Here is a 22,797-nt window from a genome sequence, read left to right on the forward strand (position 1 = left end):
AGTGTCTCTCGCTCTCTCTCTCTCCTCCTCAGTGTCTCTCTCTCTCGCTCTCTCCTCCCTCAGTGCTCTCTCTCGTCGCTCTCTCCTCCTCAGTGTCTCTCGCTCGCTCTCTCTCCTCCCTCAGTGTCTCTCGCTCGCTTCTCCTCCTCCCTCAGTGTTCTCGCTCTCTCTCCTCCCTCAGTGTCTCTCTCTCGCTCTCTCTCTCCTCAGTGTCTCTCGCTCGCGTCTCTCTCTCCTCCCTCAGTGTCTCTCTCTCTCGCTTCTCTTCCTCCTCAGTGTCTCTCGCTCTCTCTCTCTCTTCCCTCAGTGTCTCTTCGCTCTCTCTCCTCTCTCTTCCCTCAGTGTCTCTCGCTCTCTCTCTCTCTCTCCTCCCTCAGTGTCTCTCTCTCTCGGCTCTCTCTCCCCTCAGTGTCTCTCTCTCTCGCTCTCTCCTCCTCAGTTGTCTCTCGCTCCTCCCTCTCTCCCTCCCTCAGTGTCTCTCTCTCACTCTCTCCTCCCTCAGTGTCTCTCGCTCTCTCTCACTCCTCCCTCAGTGTCTCTCGCTCTCCCTCTCTCCTCCCTCAGTGTCTCTCGCTCGCTCTCTCCTCCCTCAGTGTCTCTCGCTCGCTCTCTCCTCTGTCCCGTCTCTCGGAATCAGTGCAGTAGCACGACTCCACTCGCAGTGACTGATAGCTTCAGCAGCTAAATAACAGCCGGTGTGCACGCACACACACACACTCTCTCTCACACAAAACAGACACGTACTCGCTTTGTCTCTCTGTCTCTCCGTCTGAACGCACACACACTGTCTAAAACACACACACACACACACCGCGAGAGCTCTGTACTACATAAGCGGGCCGATCAATATCAGCAGAATGAGCATCATAGTCATGTCCACACAGGCTAGCCTACAGACAGAGAGCATAGCCCTCTCTAACAACAGAAACACATTGCGAATGTTAACATATAGGCTATTACAGGTCAACAGACTGGTGAGAAATGCAAGCTAAGGCAAAAACAGTAGAACACGCTCCTCACCTTTTGACCATCTGAGGATTGTACAGATAGATCTTCATAAACTTCCTCTCCATGGCATGGTATCCATAAAAAGGCCTGTGGGGGGGAACACAGTCAGAAGAACCTCTTGGGAAAACAACACAATACAGACTTCACCTACCATTCTCCTTCTAACATGAACATGTGAGCCTTCAGACTCTGCCCCATTCTCAATGTGTCTTTTCTTGATTCCTCGTGTCTTCTCTCCTCGCCTCCTACTCAAAACCCATAGGAGGAGAATGCCCTAGGGGAGGAACCTTGGGTCATCTCCTCCAATGAGGTTTGATGAAGGAGGCGAGGAAACAGGATGGGAGGAAAACCAAATTGAGAAAGAGCCTCCGCCGTGTACTGAGTGACCCTACTAAGGAACAGTGATCTAGCTAAAAGAGAGGGAGCGGAGACTTACATGCCGGAGACCAGTGCCACCTTGAAGACGTGCTGTGTGCTGGAGGAGGGGTTTCCCATGGACACGTTGAGGGCCCTGTCGATGCTGAAGGCCACCTGACGCAGGTAGCTCTCCGCCTGCTGCCCGTAGCCATCGTAGGGCACATAGAGGTAGGGGAAGATGCCATGGAGGTGGAGACAGGTCTTCTGACCTGAGAGAGAGAGGAGAGAGAGAGTCTGGTTGAGACAGTGGTAGGCTAATCCTTCATTCACCGTGTAGAATCGTCGGGAAATGAACAAACAACGTTATGTGGTCAGAGGCGATATGATGGCCGTTCGCGTTGGTCCGCCTGGTCCTTCAGACAGAGGGTGTGTGTTCATGTGGCAGAGCTACTGTGTCAAACTCAACAAAAAGTTGGTTACCTCAACCCATAGGAACAAATGTGAAACTGCACAGAGTCAAAACACAAAGCCACTCGGCATTATACAGCGATATAAAACTAAATTCACGTAGTAGTCAGACACATAGTTAATTTACCAAAAAGCAAAAGCGGGCCGACTTTAAACAACATATTTACAGCCGGTGACGTAGTCTGCCAGTGACATGACTGATTTTACTAAGATACTATTAATACTAGACATGCACACAATGGAGACAGATTGGCCTCTCTACTGAGGGAAGGAAGAGAGGAGGAGGGGGGGGGGTCCAGTAAAATAGCTCGTACACACTTTCCAACCGCGGGAAGAGAAATGCAGCCATCCAAGCCCTGCTCAGACAGACTGATGAAAAACAACAAAGGTCTGTAAAAGGAGCCTTGAATCATGAGTGCACGCCACCACAATGTCAAGCCCGTCATTACTAACCAACTGGATAGTAGACGGGGGACTGTCTCCATGAGGGAGGGAGACGGGGGGGGCGACTGATGTGGAATGAGGTCATCATGAAGTCGTGTAGTTTGCGTAAATAAATAAATATTCTGTGTGTGACAGAACTAAAAAGGAAGCCAAGCCATCTAGACCTCACTGTCTGACTGGTAGTCCTGTTCAGGTGTGGGCTATTCCAGGCCTAATATCAGATACGTAATACGATACCATCCTACTCTGAATAGGGACCATGTGGCTGTGGGACGGGGACTAGAGACCATGCAGACCAGATGAGACGGAAGGACTGACAGCAGGAGGAGGCAGTACAGAGCCTCTCCTCTCCCACACGTCAGCCCCATCTGTCCGCTAGGAAACCCGCGCATGTGCTCACGCACCCACACAGAGAACGCCACACGGTCCCTTAATATCACCATTTGTAGGGGAATTGAGGAGGGGCGGGGGAGGGGTTGTTGTGGGTAATGGAGTTCTATTTTTGGGGGGGGGGGGCTTTGGCACTGTAGTCTCCCCCAGCCTGGTCCTGCCCGCTGCGTGACAGATGCTGTCAAGTGCATAGGCGCAGCAGTCCGCAGTTCCCTGGGCCCAATTGTTCAATCTGAACCCGTGGCATGGAGTATTTCTGCAGAAAACACAGCCTACGCAAAAACAACATCCTGCATATCTCTACAACCATGCAGCGGGTGACACGGGAAGTGGTCAAAATATACAAAGAAACAGATAGGGTTATGTCATCGTGAGGTGGGTGAGGGCAAACAAGACAGCGACCAAGAGAAAGCAGCTCTCCAGGGAAACCCCTTACAGACGACAGTGGCAAACAACGTAGCATGTGAATTGCTTTCAGTTTCAACGCGGCGAGCAGACCAGACCGATGAATAACCCTTCACGTCGACATAGAACGGCCTCATCTGACATCCAGTCCTTTCACCACCACAGAAACAGACAGTCAAGGCAGGAAAAGTGCACTAGGCAGAGTGTGTCTTCTCTAAGGACAGACAGACAGGTAGACTGGCATGGAGCCAGTCGAGGGCGTCGAGGGCAGACAAAAGGAGCTGTGAGGTAGGCTAGGTACAGTTGGGAACGCGTGTGTGTGTGTGTGTGTGTGTGTGTGTGTGTGTGTGTGTGTGTGTGTGTGGGATATGTGCCTTGCTAGCGAACACAGTCGTGACACACAGACACACACACAGCCAACGCCATTGGTGAAGCTGCTACTGCAGTTGCTAGGTAACGGAAGCCGGCAAGCAGCACAAGCCCCTGACAGACAGCGGGGAAATATAAACAAGTGATTCTTTCCACGCAGCTGGCCGGTAAGGAGCGAGAGGAAATAAAGATAGAGATAGAGAGAGAGCGTGAGAGAGCACGAGAGAGCGCGAGAGAGACACAGAGAAAGAAAAATAAAGTGAGAGAGGGAGATAAAAAGAGAGAGAGGCAGATTGTCTCTCTCTCTCTTGGTCTCTTAGAAAGAGAGACTGAGACAGAGAGAGACAGATTCTCTCTCGGTCTCTTAGAGAGACTGAGTGAGTAAGAAAGAGAGTGAGAGAGAGTAAGAGAGACTAAGGGAGAGAGAGGAAATGAAAGAGGGAGTTGTGACTGACTGAGGTCTAGGCCCTAGGGCTGCTCTCTCTCTCTCTCTCTCTCTCTCTCTTCCTGTATGAGTAGAGAGTAGTCCCCAGCCACCCGTCAGCTCCTGACCGCCCCCCCCCCTGACCGAGCGGGGCTCCCTGATTTGTTAATGGGAGGGAGAACCAGACCAGGAGAAGGGACTGTGGGGCTACTGCAGACAGGGCCCTATCATAGAGTTAGATAGAGGACGTAACATTGCAGCCGTCCCATTATGGCATCTGCTAGAGCATGGTCAGCACAATTGAGGACATCTCAATTTTGAAGTAGTCCATTTTATTCTTCTTCTACGAGTTGGGAAACAAACTGAAAGAGTTCACACTGCCACCAGGAGTGCATTGTTTGAACAGCAATAAAGCCCAAATTTGTGAATTACTGCCACCTGCAGTTCTGGAATGTTTGGTCACAAATATAATTCATTGGCTGATCCCTCCTGATGACCAGGATGGAATGATGTGATCCTTCCTTAACCCATAGGAATTCCCACCCAGTTAACTACTTCAAAATGGGGAAAGTCCTCAATGGCGCTGTCCATGCTAAAGCGGGACACTAGAGTCCTCTATAGAAACTATCTACAGGAAGGAACATGGAGGCAGCGATGATGATTCTCTCTCGTCTCCTCTCCTATGCCTCCCTCTCCTCCTCCAGGTCTGCAGCAGGCGGCGGGTCTGAATGACTCAGCATTACAGCAGCAGCTCCAGTCTGTCAGTACTGTAGAGTTACAGTCAGAGTGCTGCCTGCTAGCTGCTACTGTACACTGCTGCTGTCTGTGAAGAGACAGACAGACAGACAGACAGACAGACAGACAGACAGACAGACAGACAGACAGACAGACAGACAGACAGACAGACAGACAGACAGGTCTATAGGAGTCCCTCTCACTGCATGGAGCAGCAGCAGTAGCCTGTGTGTCCGTGTGTGCAGGGGGGGGGGGGTATGTGTGTGAGAGTTTGCATGCACGTGTGTGCGGCGCAACTAGCCTCTCAGATCCTCCATCTTGATGAATACCCATTCATGCTCTCGCTGGACTGGACCTGATTGATTGCAGGAAGCTCCGGGTCACACAGAACAAGAGTGTGGAGCTGTATAGAACCCTTCTCTCTGTACAATTTGGGCCCTGAGGCACAACCCACAGATGAATGTAGCTTCGGAGTGAGGGGGAATCTGGGAGGGAGCGAGGGATGCAGGGGGAGGGCAAGTCCCTCTTAGATGGGGGTCTGTACGGGGGAACATCCCCTCTGCTATTGCCTCTGGGCCAGAGTAATAAAGAACATGGACAAAACTTGGTTAGGGATTGGGACTGTGGATTATGGACAAAATACCAACTGGGTTTTACAGTAACAAGAGAATAAGGCCAAGATGTTCTAATGAGTTGAGAGAACAGAACTGAGCACCGTGGTGGAGGCTCGTTAACACAGCCTGAGCCCATGTCGAGGACATAATATCTGCCTGGTCATGTACCGAGTCCCTAACACTGTGGGCAGGATAGCGGGGAGACGAAAGGTTCATGGAAACCTAACACTGGTATCTCAACATCTGGCGAGAGCCTCCTGCATCGTCCATCTCAATGCCAGGGAGCGACAGAAGGGGGTTGGGGTAGAGAGCGAGCGAAGTGTAAGAGGGGGCGAGAGAAAGAAATAGCGAAACGGAGTAAGAAAGCGAGCGAAAGGGAGTAAGAATGAGAGAGAGAACGATCAGAGGGAAAGGCAGAGCAAGTTAGTCTGAGGAAGAGACGCACCTGGCATCATCAAATCTAACCCCCCTACCCATTATGCTGCTTCATAAGAGTCACGGTTTCCCTCTATCCCTGCCAGAGCACCTGCAACAAAAAAAGAGAGAGAGAGAGAGAGAACCTCACAGCCCAACCCACCAGCGGCCTGACTGACCAGACATCTTCCCATAGCCCTGTATGGTACGGAGAGAAGAAGGGACGGATGGCAGGAACAAACTAATGGGTGCCGCATGAAGATACTGTCGATCAATAAAGCTTCTGCTTGCTTAGCAAAGATCTGCGCCATCGTTTATCTTCCCGTCCTTCTAATGAGTTTTAAATGCAGGCGGGTGCGTCATAACTCCTCGCACAGACACGCGGCCGTTCTAAAACACATCACAGTAAACGCCGGGGGGGGGGTGGTCTCGTTTTACATTAGACTTCAGGGTAATAAAAACGGGAATATGTTGAGGGAATATCAATGTGCCGTGCCTGTCTCTAGTCTACATCGTGCAGATGGAGTCACCCATGGGAGAGGGAGGGTGTCCGCGTGTCGAATCTCACGCGACGGTTCAGTTCCGCGGGTTCACTACAGACGCCATCCTGCACCACGACACGAGGGAGAGAGGGGGAAAATACTTGTTTGAGGAGGAGGAGGGAGAGAACAGAGACTGCAGTGAAGGGAAGAGGAGAAAGAAAAGAGATGAATGACTACTTTAAATCACATCGCTCTAGTCTGAGGGATTTACTCCAGTCACCCGCTGGTGGCGGCGGGGGTGGGTGAGAAATGTATGCCGCTGCTTTATAAACTATACTGAACAAAAATATAAAAAAGCAGCATGCAACATTTTCAAATATTTTACTGGGTTACAGTTCATTTCAGGGAATCAGTCAAATTAAATAAATGCATTAGGCCCCCAAAAAATAGATGGATTTCACATGACTGGGACTACAGATATGCATCTGTTGGTCACAGATACCTTAAAACATTTATTTTTTAAAAGTAGGCATGGATCAGACCACCATTTCCCTCATGCAGGACATTGCATAGAGATGGCTGTTGATTGTTGCCTGTGGAATGTTGTCCCACTCTTCAATGGCTGTGCGCAGTTGCTGGATATTGGCAGGAACTGGAACACGCGGTCAAACGTGTCATTCCAGAGCATCCCAAACATGCTCAATGGGTGACATGTCTGGTGAGTATGCAAGGCCATTGATGGACTGGGACATTTTTAGCTTCCAGGAATTGTGTACAGATCCTTGTGACATGGGGCCGTGCATCATCATGCTGAAACATGAGGTGATGGCGGTGGATGACTGGTAAGACAATGGGCTTCTGGATCTCGTCGCGGTTTCTCTGTGCATTCAAATTGAAAAAATTCAATTGTGTTTGGTATCTAACTTATGCACACCCATACCATAACCCCACCGCCACCATGGGGCACTCTGTTCACAACGTTGACATCAGCAAACCGCTCGCCCACACAAGTGGTATGCGGTTAGGGGGCCGGTTGGACGTACTGCCAAATTCTCTAAAACGATTCGGCTTATGGTAGAGAAATTAAATTCTCTGGCAACAGCTCAGGTGGACATTCCTGCAGTCAGCATGCCAAGTGCACCCTCCCTCAAAACTAGAGAAATCTGTGGCATTGTGTTGTGTGACAAAAACGTACATTTTACAGTGGCCTTTTATTGTCCCCAGCACAAGGTGCACCTGTGTAATGATCATGCTGTTTCTTGATATGCCACACCTGTTCGGTGGATCGATTATCTTGGCAAAGGAGAAATGCTCACTAACAGGGATATAAACAAATGTGTGCACAGAATTTGAGGGAAATAAGCTTTTGGTGCACATCGAACATTTCTTGGATCTTTCATATCAGCTCATGAAACATGGGCCCAACACTTTCCATGTTGTGTTTATATATATTTTTCCAGTATAACTGGCCAGTATGGTATACAGGTCTTCTAGCAGACACTACTTAATGGTAGTCCTGGGTGAGACTATTGAAATGCTGCCAGCACAGCAATTTATGAAGTGGTGTTTGGTGGTATGCAGGAGGAGTAAACAGTGTGTTTGCCATGCTGTGGAGAGACTCTGATCACACTGTGCCTGTGTGTGTGTGTGTGTGTGTGTGTGTGTGTGGTAGAGACACTCAGGGAGGAGGAGGAGGAGAGAGGCAGACATCGAGGCGGGGTGCTGCTATTTTTGGCCTTGCCTGGCTGCGAGGAGCGAGTCTGCTGATGAGCAGAGCAGAGGTGGAGAGGACACAGACAGGGGCTGCTGAGCAAGGAGATGAGCATGTTGATCTATTTACAGCTCTACCTAGCCCTGTGCTCCATTCATACACCACTGTATAGCCTGTACTGTGCGTGTGACTGTGTGCGTGTGTGTTAGGATGCTGCTCATTAACTACCCTCTGTCCGGATACCCGCCCACTGCCACCCCCTCCTCCCCATACACCATCCTCCTCAAACCCCCTCCATCTCACACACACACCACTGCAATTTAGGCACAGCGATAATGCACACCGGGTCCCTTCAATCACCCATCCTTCAAAGTGCCTATGCAAATTGTTTTGCTTTAGAGCGACAGAGAATAAACAAAGGCGTGAGGGTAGGTCCGTTTCTTTATGGGCACCTCACCCTCTTTCACTCAGAATAGTACACTGCCGCAGCTTCCTGCTCTGCACTCTTCCCTGTTCTTTGCTTTACACAGTTGGCCACGTCTCCAGATCGGAGTCCGACACAAAAACCTCTCCGGTCCTGCCTGAAATTCCACAGCGTGGTAAAACCAGGAACTCACTGACCACCCTGTTCTGTAATGCCTCGTCCTCCAATCGTTGAACACTGAGCAGCTCCTATACAGTGGTTTAACCAGGCGTATTCACCACGGACTGCATCCAGATCAGATTCCGAACACAGGCCAGTGTCTTCAGCTGTGTCCTCAGGCCTCCAATAGAAATCAGCGTAAGAGGCTGGTAGCCCTGAAATGCTTCCCTTCCTCTCAGTGTGTCACAGGTTCCATTGTGTCATTGCTAGGAGCCAGAAGCCTCCCTGGCTGAGGTGACTTCATGCTGGGAGAGACTGTGGTGGTCCCGGGGGCCAAACCTGGAGCAGACAGCAGAATACTCCCTGTGACTGCGCTGTGTTTTCCCTCTCCCTCTCCACAGCCAAGGCCTGTCCTGGCAGACCCCTGAGCACAGAGTGGGACAAACAAGTCACTGGACGTCGATTACCAGCTCTCAGCGAGCGATTTCCTACAGCATTCCCAGTCGTTCCTTCCCATGTCCTGTACCCCCAGACAGTCCTTACCTAGTCCAGTCCTGAGGCAAACAAAGGCCCAAAGGTCTTTATGAAATCTCTGCAAGGGAATTCCTAGATCGTTCCCAGACAGCCCTTATCTACAGTCCTGACTGAGGCATGAAACACCTCTAAGTCTTTGTGAAGCTCCAGACTGGAACAAGCGGTCTCCTGCTGGGTTCAGTAAAGACATCCCTGGCACTGCAGCGTGTTGCGGAACAAACAGACCAGACGGCCCTGCCAACCAGTGCCAGGCAGGAGTCTTAACAGATGGCCAACCACCTAGCCTCACGCGGGAACCTGCGGAACACACCCACCCACCCACGAAAAACAGCAGAATACAATATCATGTTTGATTTTGTCTCTGACTGAGGTGTGTTACAACAGCACATTCTTCTCCAGACCTCATGGGTATAGGCCTATGTTGTGAGAATCCATCCTAGTGGAAGATTTAGGTGGCTGGGCAGTGAGCAGGGGCCCCCTTCCGCTATCATCCATCTCCGGTGTGGGATACGAGTGGCAATAACAGGCCCCAGTTCATTCATCCAGCGACGGTGTGAGGGCACTAATGATCCCGGTACAGCGGATTAACAGCACAGGCCTCCATGCCCTCTAGTGTGTCAAAGCAGGGGCACACACACACACACGCACACACATAACAGTGTTTGCGCTGCAGTCATTTAGCTGTGGCGCAGCACCACGGCAAAAATCATTGCCGTTAAGGCAATAAATATATACGGAACACAAAATAATATTTTGAAGATCGAGAACAGTGAAGTCCACATTGACTTTGTATTTAAACAATGAATAGATTAAACAAATAACCCCATAGTAGAGTAGTATATCTATTTACCTAGTCGACTTGTTGTTGTTGTGTGTTCTATGCGAGAGAAACAGGCTATTCCTCTCAAGGTGTATTCCAGTTGCGAGTGCCATTGGGAGGGAAACATGCATCCAGACAAGCAATCCACGCACAACGACGCTCAGTGCAATCACGGGAGACCTTTTAAAAATGGCCGTCGTTATAAAGAGGGAGATCCAGCTTTCTATTCCTACTTTCTTCCTGAGTGCATAGGGGAGAGTGGTGCTAAATTTAACACGTGTCTATTGTAGGGTAACTTGGGGTAAAAAAAAACACCACCCTACCTCAAATACATTTTTGGGGGCGTAACTTCAATTGTGATGAGACAGATTAGGTTTTTTGTTGTTGAGCAAGAGTGGCAACCAGGGAAAGTGTTCGGGGGAGAATGGTGACATGAAGTGGTTTCTGTGAGAAGTACAGACAGGGGGTGTTTTACCCCGGGTGGCAGAATACCCCACGTTACCCTAACAGATACCTACATTATAGTCATTGTGTTCATGCAATTTTTTTGGAACATAAAATTCATCAATATGATGCTAACTAGTTAAAAGATCACATTCGGGGCCTCCCGAGTGGCGCAGTGGTCTAAGGCACTGCATCGCAGCTAGCTATGCCACTAGAAATTCTGGGTTCGAGTCCAGGCTCTGTTGCAGCCGGCCGCGACCGGGAGACCCACAATTGGCCCAACATCGTCCGGGTTAGAGGAGGGTTTGGCCGGCAGGGATGTCCTTGTCCCATCGCGCACTAGCGACTCCTGTGGCGGGCCGGGCGCCACAGCACCAATACGTTTCCTCCGACATATTGGTGCGGCTGGCTTCCGGGTTAATTTGTGTCAAGAAGCAGTGCAGCTTGGTTGGGTTGGGTTGTGTTGTGTTTCGGAGGACGCACGGCTCTCGACCTTCGCATCTCCTGAGTCCGTACGAGAGTTGCAGCGATGAGACAAGACTGCAACTACCAATTGGGAAGAAAAAAGGCAACAAAAAAAAGAAAAAAGATGACATTCGGGATCTAGCTAATGATTAGCCCAATAGGGTAAATGCAGATAGGCAACTCGGTCCTTCAATTATATTTATTTATAGCCACTATGCTGCATCAGTTGGGCCACAGGTGATAATACTAATTGCTTATGGTATACCTGATAATATGGATGGGCTATATGTTGGTCTGGGAATTGCCAGGGACTTCACAATACGATATTATCACGATACTTTGGTGCTGATATGATATGTATTAAGATACTCCCGGTTCTATATGTATTGTGATTCGATACTGTGATTTTATTGCCATTCGATGTCACCATATGTCTGCTGCAGAGAGACGAGAGAGAGCCATGAGAAAACCACATTTTGAACAGTCATGGAAATAAAAGTGCTGAAAACAAATGGTCTCCCTTATTTAAAAAGAAGATGGAGAACAAGCTATGAAGGAAAAATACTGGAGTTTTGGTGCAGGTACAGCCAACTAGCGCAAAAATAATATTGCGATATTGTCAAAATGATACATCGTCAAGAATTATATCCCGATATGTAAGTATCCACCCCCCCCCCCAAATCACTAGCTATATGCATGGTCCAATACGTTAAAATAATTTTAGCAAACTATTTTAACAATATGTTATTGGGCTCATTTCATTTTGGAGTAAAAAGTCACCAGAACTGAGCTTGTCATTCCTTCTCCATAAAAATTGCTGTGACCTTCTCCCCCACTGATACGCATATTCCCAGAGGAAACACACACACCACCACAACAACCCCCCTGAGGGGGACAGGAATATACGGCCAAGCCGTCAGAGATGTCCCACAGCGGGAAGGAAACACTATGACCGGGGGAAAAGCAGGATAGTAGGTTCATCAGCTGGGACCACTAAGACCCCCGTCGCCGTAGCAACATGCCTGTACGGACGCTTCATTATCCAGGGCGAGTCATCGCTGCACAGCTGCCCAATGTCAGACGTGGTGAGATAGACAAATCGATGACCTTTCAATGAGCATCACCTGCACCACGGCACACCTGTCTCAACCAGTCGCATTAATCAGGTGGGCTAGAAGGGTGTGTGTGTGTGTGTGTGTGTGTGTGTGTGTGGATGGTGTGTGTGGATGTGTGTGTGGATGTGTGTGTGTGGTATCTGCCAGACCTGTGCGATTAGCGCGACGGCAGCCTGTCGATCGATGTCCTTGCCAGCTCTGGCTGTGCTCACACAAAACATGTTCAATCAATCAAAGTCTGCACGTCCAACCACCTCAAGAAGCGACGGCAGCAAGTGAGCCATAAGATACAAACACTGAGAAGGTGAGGTGAGGAGGCCAAGCGACTAACATTCCACGGCGAGTGTCTTTATCAGCGGGATAGACTGACAGAACGGTAGCGAGAGGAGGAGGAAGGAGACGGCGAGGGGCTACAGTCCGGTTCACTACCATCGCAGTGGCGCGCGCAAGTCCACAGAACCACAGTCCCGAGAACAACAGACTGAAACAGGACGTGGTTTTCTGTGGTGTGACCTTCGCTCCCTCGCCGCCCTGTGTGTTATTGTGGTCCAGTCCTCTAATACCAGTGGCCGCCTGAGCCCCCCCCCCCCTCTAGCTACAGTAGAGGGGAAGACTATTACTACAGGCTGAAGAACTCAAGAACGCTTCATTCCCACATAGTCCAGACACAAAGCCACATCTGTCTGACCACAGACCCAAGCACTCTGCTTAATGATGAGGAGCGTCAGAGGAGGACAGACCAGAACAGCACAGCCTGAGGGCAGGAAAGAACCCACTGTAGATGCGACGACAACTGAAGGAGGGGAAGAGGAGGAGATGGAGTGGCGAGAGGGGTCTGTGAAGTGCACTATGCTAGTATGCCAACACTGGAGGCAGAGGCCACACATCCAAACAACCTGTCCAGTCAGATTAGAAAGCACCGACTTCTCTCTCTCCCTGCATCTTCACTAATGTTTTCCATCGTGTTGGAGCTCAGGTATGTGACCGTGGCTCAGGGTGTTGAAGGAGGGTGTCAGGGTGAGAGGCCGATGAACTTGACAGGGTCAGGGAGGGTAAAGCCAGGGAGGGCAGCTCCAGTCCCACACGCATCACTGACCGGCCTCCCCCCCTAAACAGGACACAGGAACACAATGTGACATGACACCTGCAGGGACAGGTCGTCTCTGACACTGGAAGAGAGGGAGTAGCTGTGGAAAAAGGAAGGTGGGGGGGGGGGGTTAGGAAGAGAGAGAAATTGGATCTGCAGGAACTGATTGAACAGTAGGTAGAGGAGAACAAAGGAACAGAAGATGGGAGAGGGGAGAGGGAGAGCACGGGGAGAGAAAGAGCGAGAGAAAGAACAAGACAAAGGAGAGGGGAAGAGCGCGAGAGAAAGAACGATTGCGAGAGCGATAGAGAGCGCAAGAGAGCGAGCGAGAGAGGAAGGGAGAGTGAAAGAGCGCGAGAAGAGCGCCACAGACTGTGACCAGCGGGCAGGGTATCCTCCGTGTCTGCGGCTCTCAATCTGACAGCAGTGTGTAGACTAGCCTGACGACACACACACACACGTACATGTGCATACACACACGGCAGGGAATGAACAGCGTCAAGGAATGACTTCTCTCCCTGCATCTTCAGGTATGTGACTGTGGCTCAGGGTGAGCTTGACAGGGTCAGGGAGAGTAGAGCACAGGGAGGGCAGCTGCAGTCCCACATGCATCTCTGACCTAGTCACATTCTGACATGGGCCCCCCCCCCCTAAACAGGACACAGGAACACAATGTGACATCACACCTGCAGGGACAGGTCGTCTCTGACACTGGAAGAGAGAAAGTAGCTGTGGAACAAGGAACAAAAAAGGGGGGGGAATTAGGAAGAGAGAGAGAAATTGGATCTGCAGGAACGGATTGCACAGTAGGTAGAGGAGAAGAGAGAGAGAAAGGCCGGCGTAGGTAGACCTGGCTCTCAAGAGAAGACATTTTGTGGGCAGTGCGCACACAGCCTGAGGTGGAAACTGAGCTGCACTTCCTAACCTCCTGCCAAATGTATGACCATATTAGAGACACATATTTCCCTCAGATTACACACACCCACAAAGAATTCAAAAACAAACCCAATTTCAATAAACTCCCATATCTATTGAGGGAAATACCACAGCGTGCCATCACAACAGCAAGATGTGTGACCTGTTGCCACAAGGGCAACCAGCGAAGAACAAACACCATTGTAAATACAACCTATATTTATGTTTATTTATCTTCCCTTTTGCACTTTAACTATTTGCACATAATGTAACATTTGAAATGTCTTTGCTCTTGTGGAACTTCTGTGAGTGTAATGTTTACTGTTCAATTTTGTTTCACTTTTGTTTAATATCTTCTTGACTTGCTTTGGCAATGTAAACATGTTTCCCATGCCAATAAAGCCCTGAGAGGAGAGAGAGAGAAGAGTGACCAGCGGGTAGGGTATCCTCGGTGTCTGCAGCTCCCAGTCTGACAGAAGTGTGTAGACTAGCCTTGACACACACACACACACACACACACACACGTCAGGGAATGAACAGCATCACCGTGGACACGCAATCATGCAGTAGGTCTGACCACACATGCTGCTGGTTGACCATTAGGCCTGGACGCTTCTGTACTAACAAGCAGTCCGATCCAGGCTATCAAAGACACACACATTTAGTGTTAGAGAACGTAAATATTCATTTAGTCAGAAACTGCCAAGCAGTCTGGACTGGAGAGTGACTGTGAAATTCTAAATATAATGACAAATGGATACCCTTGTTCGACGGCGGTCAACAGAACAAAGGGAGACCGGCGGTTTCTGAATCTGAATTGAACTTTCCTACGAAATAATATAATATGCAAATGTCTTCCCTTGAGATATTAAAAATGTGAGAGATGGAATCAAATGAAGCCATTGTGTTTCCAGCCTAATGTGCTAGCTAGACCAAGTGTTGCACATGATCTACTGTAGGCTAGTACTGTGGCTAATATCAGTATGGCCGGAAGCCAGCTCTATCAAAATGTTAAAGAGAGAGAGAGGGAGAGAGAGAGAGCGAGAGAGAGAGAGCGAGAGAGAGAGAGCGAGAGGAGAAAGAGAGAGCGAGAGGAGAGGAGAAAGCGAGTGAGGAGAAAGAGAGGAGGAGAAAGCGAGTGAGAAGAAAGAGAGGAGAGAGCGAAAGAGAGGAGAGAGCGAAAGAGAGGAGAGAGAGAGAGAGAAAGAGGAAAAAGAGAGCGATAGGAGAAAGAAAGAGGGGAGAGAGACAGCGAGAGACAGGTAGATAAGAGAGAATTAAAGGAAGGGGAGGGAGAGAGAGAGAGCAAGGTACCCCGACAACAGCCATCAACATTCAAATCTGAGTTGTCACCAACGTTGTTTTTACGCTCCAGTGTCTGCCGGTGTCCAAACGCCCCGGTCAAGATAAAAACACAGCCAGACAACAGGACATTTTCCCTTAACAGGTCTGCGTGCCCATTTTCAGCACGTCGAAATTTGATATTCACGGCATGTCTCTGTGCCACACATCACACAGCGTTGGGGAGGCGTGATTGGTGCATTAGACGAGCGAGACTCCCTTCCTCCCTCTAACACACACACACACGCACACACACAGAAACCAAATTGCAGCCGATATAGTGCTGTGAGGGAAAATAAGGTAGCTAGGAGAACAAAGGGGATGTGGGGAACGGGTTTAGACATTTCCCTTCAAGAAAAAAAACGGATGCCTCTTATAAAGAGGGCAGGCATGAAACTCTTCTAAAAATGAAGACAGCAGCAGCAGAAGACTACGTTCTGGTCGACCCAGAATCGCAGTGTTTCATGTAGCCCCCCCTCACTGTGCTCCTCCAGCACTGACAGAACAGAAAGAAGCAAGCTCGGTTGCCTTTAAAAAAAAACAAGCCAGGCTATTTTTAGAGCCAGCCAGAATTCCCCATCCCCCTTTAATAAGCCTGCTTTCATACACACTGTGTACAGTGGAACTGTGGAATTAAAAATTGATCTCAAGACATGCCGTTTGGTCTTCACAAGCAAATTGAGATGCGGGTCCTCACCAGGAGGGGAGCGTAGAATGGAGTGTTCAGAAAGCAGGGCTTTCCGGTCGTAGCTACAGCTTCAAAACAGAAAGCTGCAGTCCTACTTCTCCGTCCCCAATGGCAGATACCTAAGACCTACTGATAAGAATTTAATCCATGCGCGCACGTGCGTGTGTGTGTGTGTGTGTGTGTGTTTTATCAACATCCAGATTGAAGGCACAGCAGAACAGGTTCAAAGCATTCCAGTCCAGGCTTCTTTTAAAATAGGATCTTAAAATCTGCCTGAAACACTACAGTTTTCCTACAACAGTGAGTGGCCTGGGGAACAGAGAGAGCACCTGAATGGCCCCAGCAGGGCCCCTCTCCCTCAGTTCTCTAACGTAGGGACAAAGAGCCCGGAGAAGAAGAGGAAGGGTCGGAACACTCAGCAGCGACCCAAAGTGACCAAACTCCACGTGCCAACACTGGGCTCCCTGGACCAGAGTGGGACCACACAGGCAGTACCTGCTTTTTAGGGACTCCCTGCATTCAAAGAACACAAATCCACTTAATATCCCAACACAAGCGTTGGCAGGGAGACAGCCCACAGTTACTGAGCACTCTACATCAAACGAGAAGAACACAGGCGTATTTCATAAAGTACCGGGGGGGGGGGGGGTTGGAGGGAAGCATTTCCTGGCCTGACGCTAGCGACCAACGCAAGTAATCCAGCCCAGCTTCACTCAGGGACTAATCGCATTACCTCACTGGCAGGCAGCAGTAAAAAGCTGACCGAATACACATACGAGGCCTACTGATGAGAGCAGCAGCCCACTGATATCCCCACACGCCCCTAGTACTGCCTATAATGTGGTTAGGGCAGGCGTTTAAGGACAGAGTCCCATGTCTGCTATAGTCCCGGATGTGGTAGAGAGAGAGCTTGGCTGGTCTGTCCGTCCGTCTGTCTGTCGTCTGGCTGAGTGTCTGTCTGTCTGTGACGTCAACCTCCCCTCAGCCTGGAGGTATGTCTGTGGCTCAGTCTGTCAGTGGGATTTGCAGCCAGCAGACGTATTTACCAGCAGCGAGCGGTAGACCCGGCTGGCCACCTCCACCTCTGTGTGTGTTATTAACACAGCATGTCTCCTATTGATTAGACCCGGCCAAAATCAAACAGCGCAGAAAAGAGCTGCTCACTCAGACAATTAACCATCCAGCAGTGGCCTGTCAGAAGGTGGGAGATGAAAACACACACGGAGCTGGCTGGGTGAACCGTCAAAGCATGGCGTGGCACCTGCAGGAGTAAGGTGGGGCTCCTCAGACAGGTGCCAGTAACAGAGAGGAGAGGTGGCTGGTTTCTGCTTTCAAAATGGCACCCTATTCCCTATATACAGGTTCCCTGGTCCAAAGTAGTGCACTATAAAAAGGGAATAGGCTGCAATTTGTGACGCGGTATCCAGTGACCAGGGGGCAGGGAGATCCTGGACTCCCTCTGGTGGAGTGACCTTGGCAATGGCCGGAGGCCTGAGGGAGAGGAGACCGCAACTAGAAAGCCCAACAACAATCAAGACTGACAGCACATAATAGTCCTACACACACACACACGCCTGTCTGCAGCACCGTCTCAGATTCAGCCGAGCCCACCTTGAGGGGAGCCCGCCCAGAGGCCAGGCTACAGTGGCTGTGTGGTCACATTCAACTCCCCTGTGCTAATGAATCCACCATCCATCACACAGACATACGGCCCGCCAAAAAATATCAACGTGGCTACCCCACCAAGGTTCCATCTCACTCAGGCACTGCAGACATTTCCTTCTCCTTCTACCAGATCCACAAAATTCTGCCACTAATTCAGCTGAAACAAATCACCTGGCAAAGATGAGCGTAAATGTTCCCCTGTAAGTCTTTAGTCAATTGACAAACTGAAATAAAGGCTTCGCTGTGAGGCTGTGATTGTCTTTTCTGTTCACTGAAACCTGTCTACGGTGAAGTCTGAGGGCTAGGTGGGTACACTACAGACCTACAGCATAAAGACCAGGGTGTCACCTAACTCCACCTGGGCGACAGAAAAGGATGGCAGGGACAATGACTGGTGCTGCAGCCCCACATTTCTGCCCTCGGCAGTGGCGACGCATTCAAAAAGCCACTGTAGAACCGGAGGGAGCTATTAAAGCCATCAATCACCCAGGCGCTGCAGCAAGGGCATATGTGTACTGTACAGAAAAACCTCAGGAGAGAGAGAGAGGAAGAGGGAGCCGAGAGAGCAATCTGAGAGCGAGAGAAAGAGAGCACTCAGGAAAAACCTCCCCTCATACAAGACAAAAGGCACACAGTTCAGCCACAGGCCAGACTAAAAAGGTAGGCCTAGAACAGTTCAGCCACAGGCCAGACTAAAAAGGTAGGCCTAGAACAGTTCAAGCTACAGGCCAGACTAAAAAGGTAGGCCTAGAACAGTTCAGCCACAGGCCAGACTAAAAAGGTAGGCCTCGATCAGTTCAGCCACAGGCCAGACTAAAAAGGTAGGCCTCGATCAGTTCAGCTACAGGCCAGACTAAAAAGGTAGGATTAGATCAGTTCAGCCACAGGCCAGACTAAAAATGTAGGCCTAGAACAGTTCAGCTACAGGTTAAAGATTTGAGGTGTCCGCATGCTTCCCAGCTGAAACAGTTCAGAAGAGTTTGTGCATATATTATGATGACGTTGTGGCCTTTTTGTTCGTTTTGGACTTCGGTAAGGGTTTTTTCGGCTGTTCGGGCACAATTTGTTTTATTGAGGCAAGCCGAAGTCTACGCTCCTCCGTCGGTGATTGGTCAACAGTAAGGATTCTTCAATAAAGTCTTTGTTGTCATTCAACGAGAGACGACTCGTTTTCATGCACATTTTTTCAATGAGAAATACTGCACCAAACCTCTTAGCTAGATGCAAAATTGCGCGACTAAGATCTCCTCAGCAAAAACGTCAAAATTAACGACAGACAATTTTGAGGAAGTGTGTTACTGGCTAGGGCGTCTCAAAAATGGACAAAAAGTACTATTGCCGCTTTTTTCTCATTTATCAAGCGACGGTCTTTTAAGGGAGTATGCGAGCACACTCACTCCGAACTGAAGGATGCGGCCGCCTTTAAGAGTAAGCACGTAGTCTATAGCTCAGCTATGGGGTAAAGGCTATAAGGTATATCGCCTTGGCCACAGTACAGACTAAAGGTATTCCGTTCTGCTTTATGTTAGAGGCTATAGGGCTAACTCAGCTATGCGGTAAAGGCATTGGCTACAGTAGAGTTATAGATTGAAGGTTCATTGTGATATAAACCTACCAACCCCAGTAACCGTTCAGCCACAGGCTAGAAGCAGCAGCAGCAGGTGATCGTCATCATCACCCAGAGAAAGGGGTGGGGCCCATTCTTCAGCTTTAATGCACTGTAAATCCTCTATAGAGGCCACCTGTAGTATTAAAGAATTCAACAGACAAAAACAACTTCACTGATTTACACCCGTTGCATGGGGGGGAGGAGAGTTTTCTAAGCTTTCAAAGTCCATCATGTGCCCGCGGAACCCTTTGATACCAGATAGCGCTCCTGGAATTCCTGGCTTGATGTGAGGCCCCTATGACAGAGACACGGCATGGCATGGAGCTGCTTCTTCACAACCACAAAGACACGACGAGGTGCCATTACTGTCTCCCATTACTCATGAGAGGGGCACTGATTGGACCACCTTGACGTACTAGGGAGGGAAGGCCCAAAGAGATGGAATGCATGACAAACAAAAGAACGACCGGCTTTTGTTAATGGTTAATGAGACCTGGACAGGCTGAGAGGGGCGTGTCTTCACTGGAAACCCCCCAACGGAAGGGCTTTTAAAGACCCGGGGCCCCAGTGTCTTGTGACAATAACATCACAGCCTCAGGATTATCAGGGGCCAGGGTTCATGCTGCTCTCTGCATTCACAGCAAACTCCTCTCTCACAGAGCAAGGCATTCCTCCCTGGCAGCTATTTTTTGGCATCAGAACTAGTCGAAATTGGAATGAGCCTGGAAGGGAATGGATTCAACTGAGGGTAAAGGGACTAGGCCCACAAAAGACAGCCATCCATGTGGCTACAAAACATGAGAAATAAGTAGATAGCAATATCCATGTTAAAGTAGCCTAATAAGAAACACAGGCCAAGGTTACATCTTGAGAATGCTAAAGAGTCCAAAAAATAAAAAAGGGAGGTAGCAAATCAAAAGAAAAATGACCTTTTGACTAATGAGACGCCCAGTCTTTGAATCCCCCATTATCCTGTTAATGGTTCCAGGAGGAATTCCTTTAGACGGCATTAGAGTTCCCCTGGTGAGAGGTAAAGGGGGAGGAAGGAGGCAGGGGCCAGGAGGAGAGAGGGTTAGAGGGAGGCCCCGTGTTTTATCCCTCGCYGCTGTTCGCTGCTTGACCCCTCATTCAGGTCAATTGGTCATGCAAGTTTCCCCTCCCCTGCACACACACAAACATGTGCACAGGCACGCAAACACACAGCCGAGCAAAACAAACACCCAAAAAAACAGTTCCTGGCTGCCTCTCCCAGGCATTGAGGCAGTGAGAATGCCTGCTGGATCTAGTAAATCTAGCCTTGCTAGACATCAAGCAGGATCAATGCTGCCAGAGCTCAAAGACTGCAGCAAACTGCAACTCCCAGCAGTGTGGGAGAGACTCTGTATTTACCATGCATGGAAACTTCAATCAAGCCTGCCAGTTGCTGCTCGAGCTGGCTGCTGCTGGCCTCTTACATATGCAATGAATTACTGATTACCACTGCATATTGTACCCAAACACTATCATTTGGCCTAAATGAGCAAAGATTGAGCGCGCTGAAAATCAACAGAAGACATGAAACGAACAACATCAGCGTCTCCAGCATTCCGTCATGCATATGGGTCCCTGATGCACGTAGACAGGTAGCTAAGGCCTATAGAGGAGTACATTACATCATGTGCTGTGCAACCAGACAGCAGCACACCACTAGAACACCATGCTCTATTAGGGCCGGGACTGGGCCTCAGGGGCTGGCCAACGAAGAGCAAGCAGCCTAAGTGAAAACAGGAAGTGTAGTGTCGAGTGACAGAGGGCGGAATGGTGTGTCTCTCGTGTCTGCTCTGTGCACATGGCTCGTGTCAGGAGAGGACAGGGAGGGGTTAGAGAAACACCAGGTGCATGTCACACAGGGCCACGCATGTAAACACACACACAGCCGAGCAAAACACATGACTTACTTTTTAGTCCAGCAACTCCGATAGAATGAGATCAATGTTTAGGTTACATGACAGCTTTAAAAGCATTACAGATAAATGTAGACTAGCCTATTTATTGGCGTGTAGGGAGAAATAGAGACATGCCAACGTGTTATAGCTCAGCCCTGACGCATGTATACAAGACTGATGTGTGTATTACCTTCGTGTGGGTGTCTGTGTGACCCATTTCCATAGATTAGATTCCATAGATTTTTTAGACTGTTGACGTCCAAAAGATGCCAGGCTTTTCTGGTGTTAAAAAGAATAGCCTGGCATCTTTTGGACGTCAACAGTCTAAAAAATCTATACATTTCATATACACTAGTGCAAAAACAAGTCATTTGGTTGTGTTTATGAAGGTACTGTAACATAAACCAGGGGTCGGTCAAGCCCTGGATGCCGATTGTCTGAAAACCGTGGTATACGAGACAATATACCACAGGTATGGACGCAAAACTATTGTTTACTGTTCTAATTACGGTGGTAACCTGTTTATAATAGCAATAAGGCACCTCGGGGGTTTGTGGTATATGGCCAATATACCACGGCTAAGGGCTGTGTCCAGGCACTACACGTTGGACATATACGCCACACCCCCTCTGGCCTTATTGCTTGATTAGAATATGAAATAACATGTATTTTAAAGAACAAAATAGCATTTTCATTAGTTAATGTAACTGTAGGCTATATGTACAACAAMAAAAATACAAAAAACCCCACCACAATTCAAGTGTTAAAATTGATTAAATAAACACCATCACAAAGATCATTCATTATTAGTTTGTTATTAGGGCAGGTCTTAAGGAACATTGTGCATTTAAGAAAATGCATTTCAAAAGAACAGAATGGCACATTCCGAGTTGAAATATATTACTGCGTTTTGAGTGTTGCGAGTCAACGTGGGGAACGCAGTAATGCTATAAGGAAAAATATATTTTAGGTGCTTTCAAAAGTTCAGAATCTGCTCTCCTATAAAGACATAAAAACGGCTTAACTGCTAAAAAGGTCACTTTTTGACATTTCATTTCCCTGCCTCTGTGTAAATTCCAAGCTAGACTATTATTTACACATGTGAAATTTAATTAAACAGTTTAGGTGAAGTTTCAATGGGCCATCATCAGCCAGTGAATGACAGATGGAGGGGGTGATGACATGCCCTCTTAAAACTGCTTATAACAAATGTTAGTGATATTAAGATTCTAACAACGACAGTATGTTATACAGACATATTTAGGAAAAGTCAAGGACGGGAGTCATGACAAAAAAAATGGAAGAGCAATTTTAAAAAGTAAATTAGTCAATATGACGCCGTCGGCTGGTCTAGTGTTAAAAATGCACTTCGGCAAAGCTATTCAAAATGGAGAAATAAAGGATTTGTGTTTCTAGTCAAAGCATTCCATATTGTGACGCAATTGCACATTGGAAATATTGAGCCAACACTGATTTAGGCTTGCCACAAGTAATACAGTGGAGCTGCAGGAGAGTTACTGTAAAACAATGCACACTGCTAATCCCAAAACAGATGCCTTGTTGTATTGTTATTGAACGCCATGGCCTCACAATACCTTGAGGTAAAACAATATCCCAAGCACATTCCAGCAGAATACAAAGCTACGAAATACGTGTAAAATTAAGGCTGTCTGTGCTTGCCTCTCGGAGTGTGACCTCGTGTTGACTAATCGTCTGGAGGTTAGAAAGAATTAACATTATTCAACAGATTACGCAACACAACACAAAAATAAGTGGCAAAAGAAG

General features: G+C 48.7%; 1 protein-coding gene across 4 annotated transcripts in view; it reads right to left on the bottom strand.

Moving 5' to 3' along the window:
• LOC112068186 (DNA polymerase zeta catalytic subunit) overlaps positions 1-22,797 on the bottom strand; it is a 47,431-nt gene that overhangs the window by 22,723 nt on the left and 1,911 nt on the right. For all 4 annotated transcript variants that reach the window (XM_024135257.2, XM_024135259.2, XM_024135258.2 and 1 more), the window contains 2 exons: positions 1,445-1,634; positions 1,021-1,095 (listed from right to left, as the gene is read on the bottom strand). In XM_024135257.2, the coding sequence (XP_023991025.1) occupies positions 1,021-1,095; positions 1,445-1,634 (265 nt within the window). The remainder of the gene's footprint in view (positions 1-1,020; positions 1,096-1,444; positions 1,635-22,797) is intronic.

Source organism: Salvelinus sp. IW2-2015, unplaced genomic scaffold, assembly GCF_002910315.2.
Source record: "Salvelinus sp. IW2-2015 unplaced genomic scaffold, ASM291031v2 Un_scaffold211, whole genome shotgun sequence".
NCBI lineage: Eukaryota > Metazoa > Chordata > Actinopteri > Salmoniformes > Salmonidae > Salvelinus > Salvelinus sp. IW2-2015.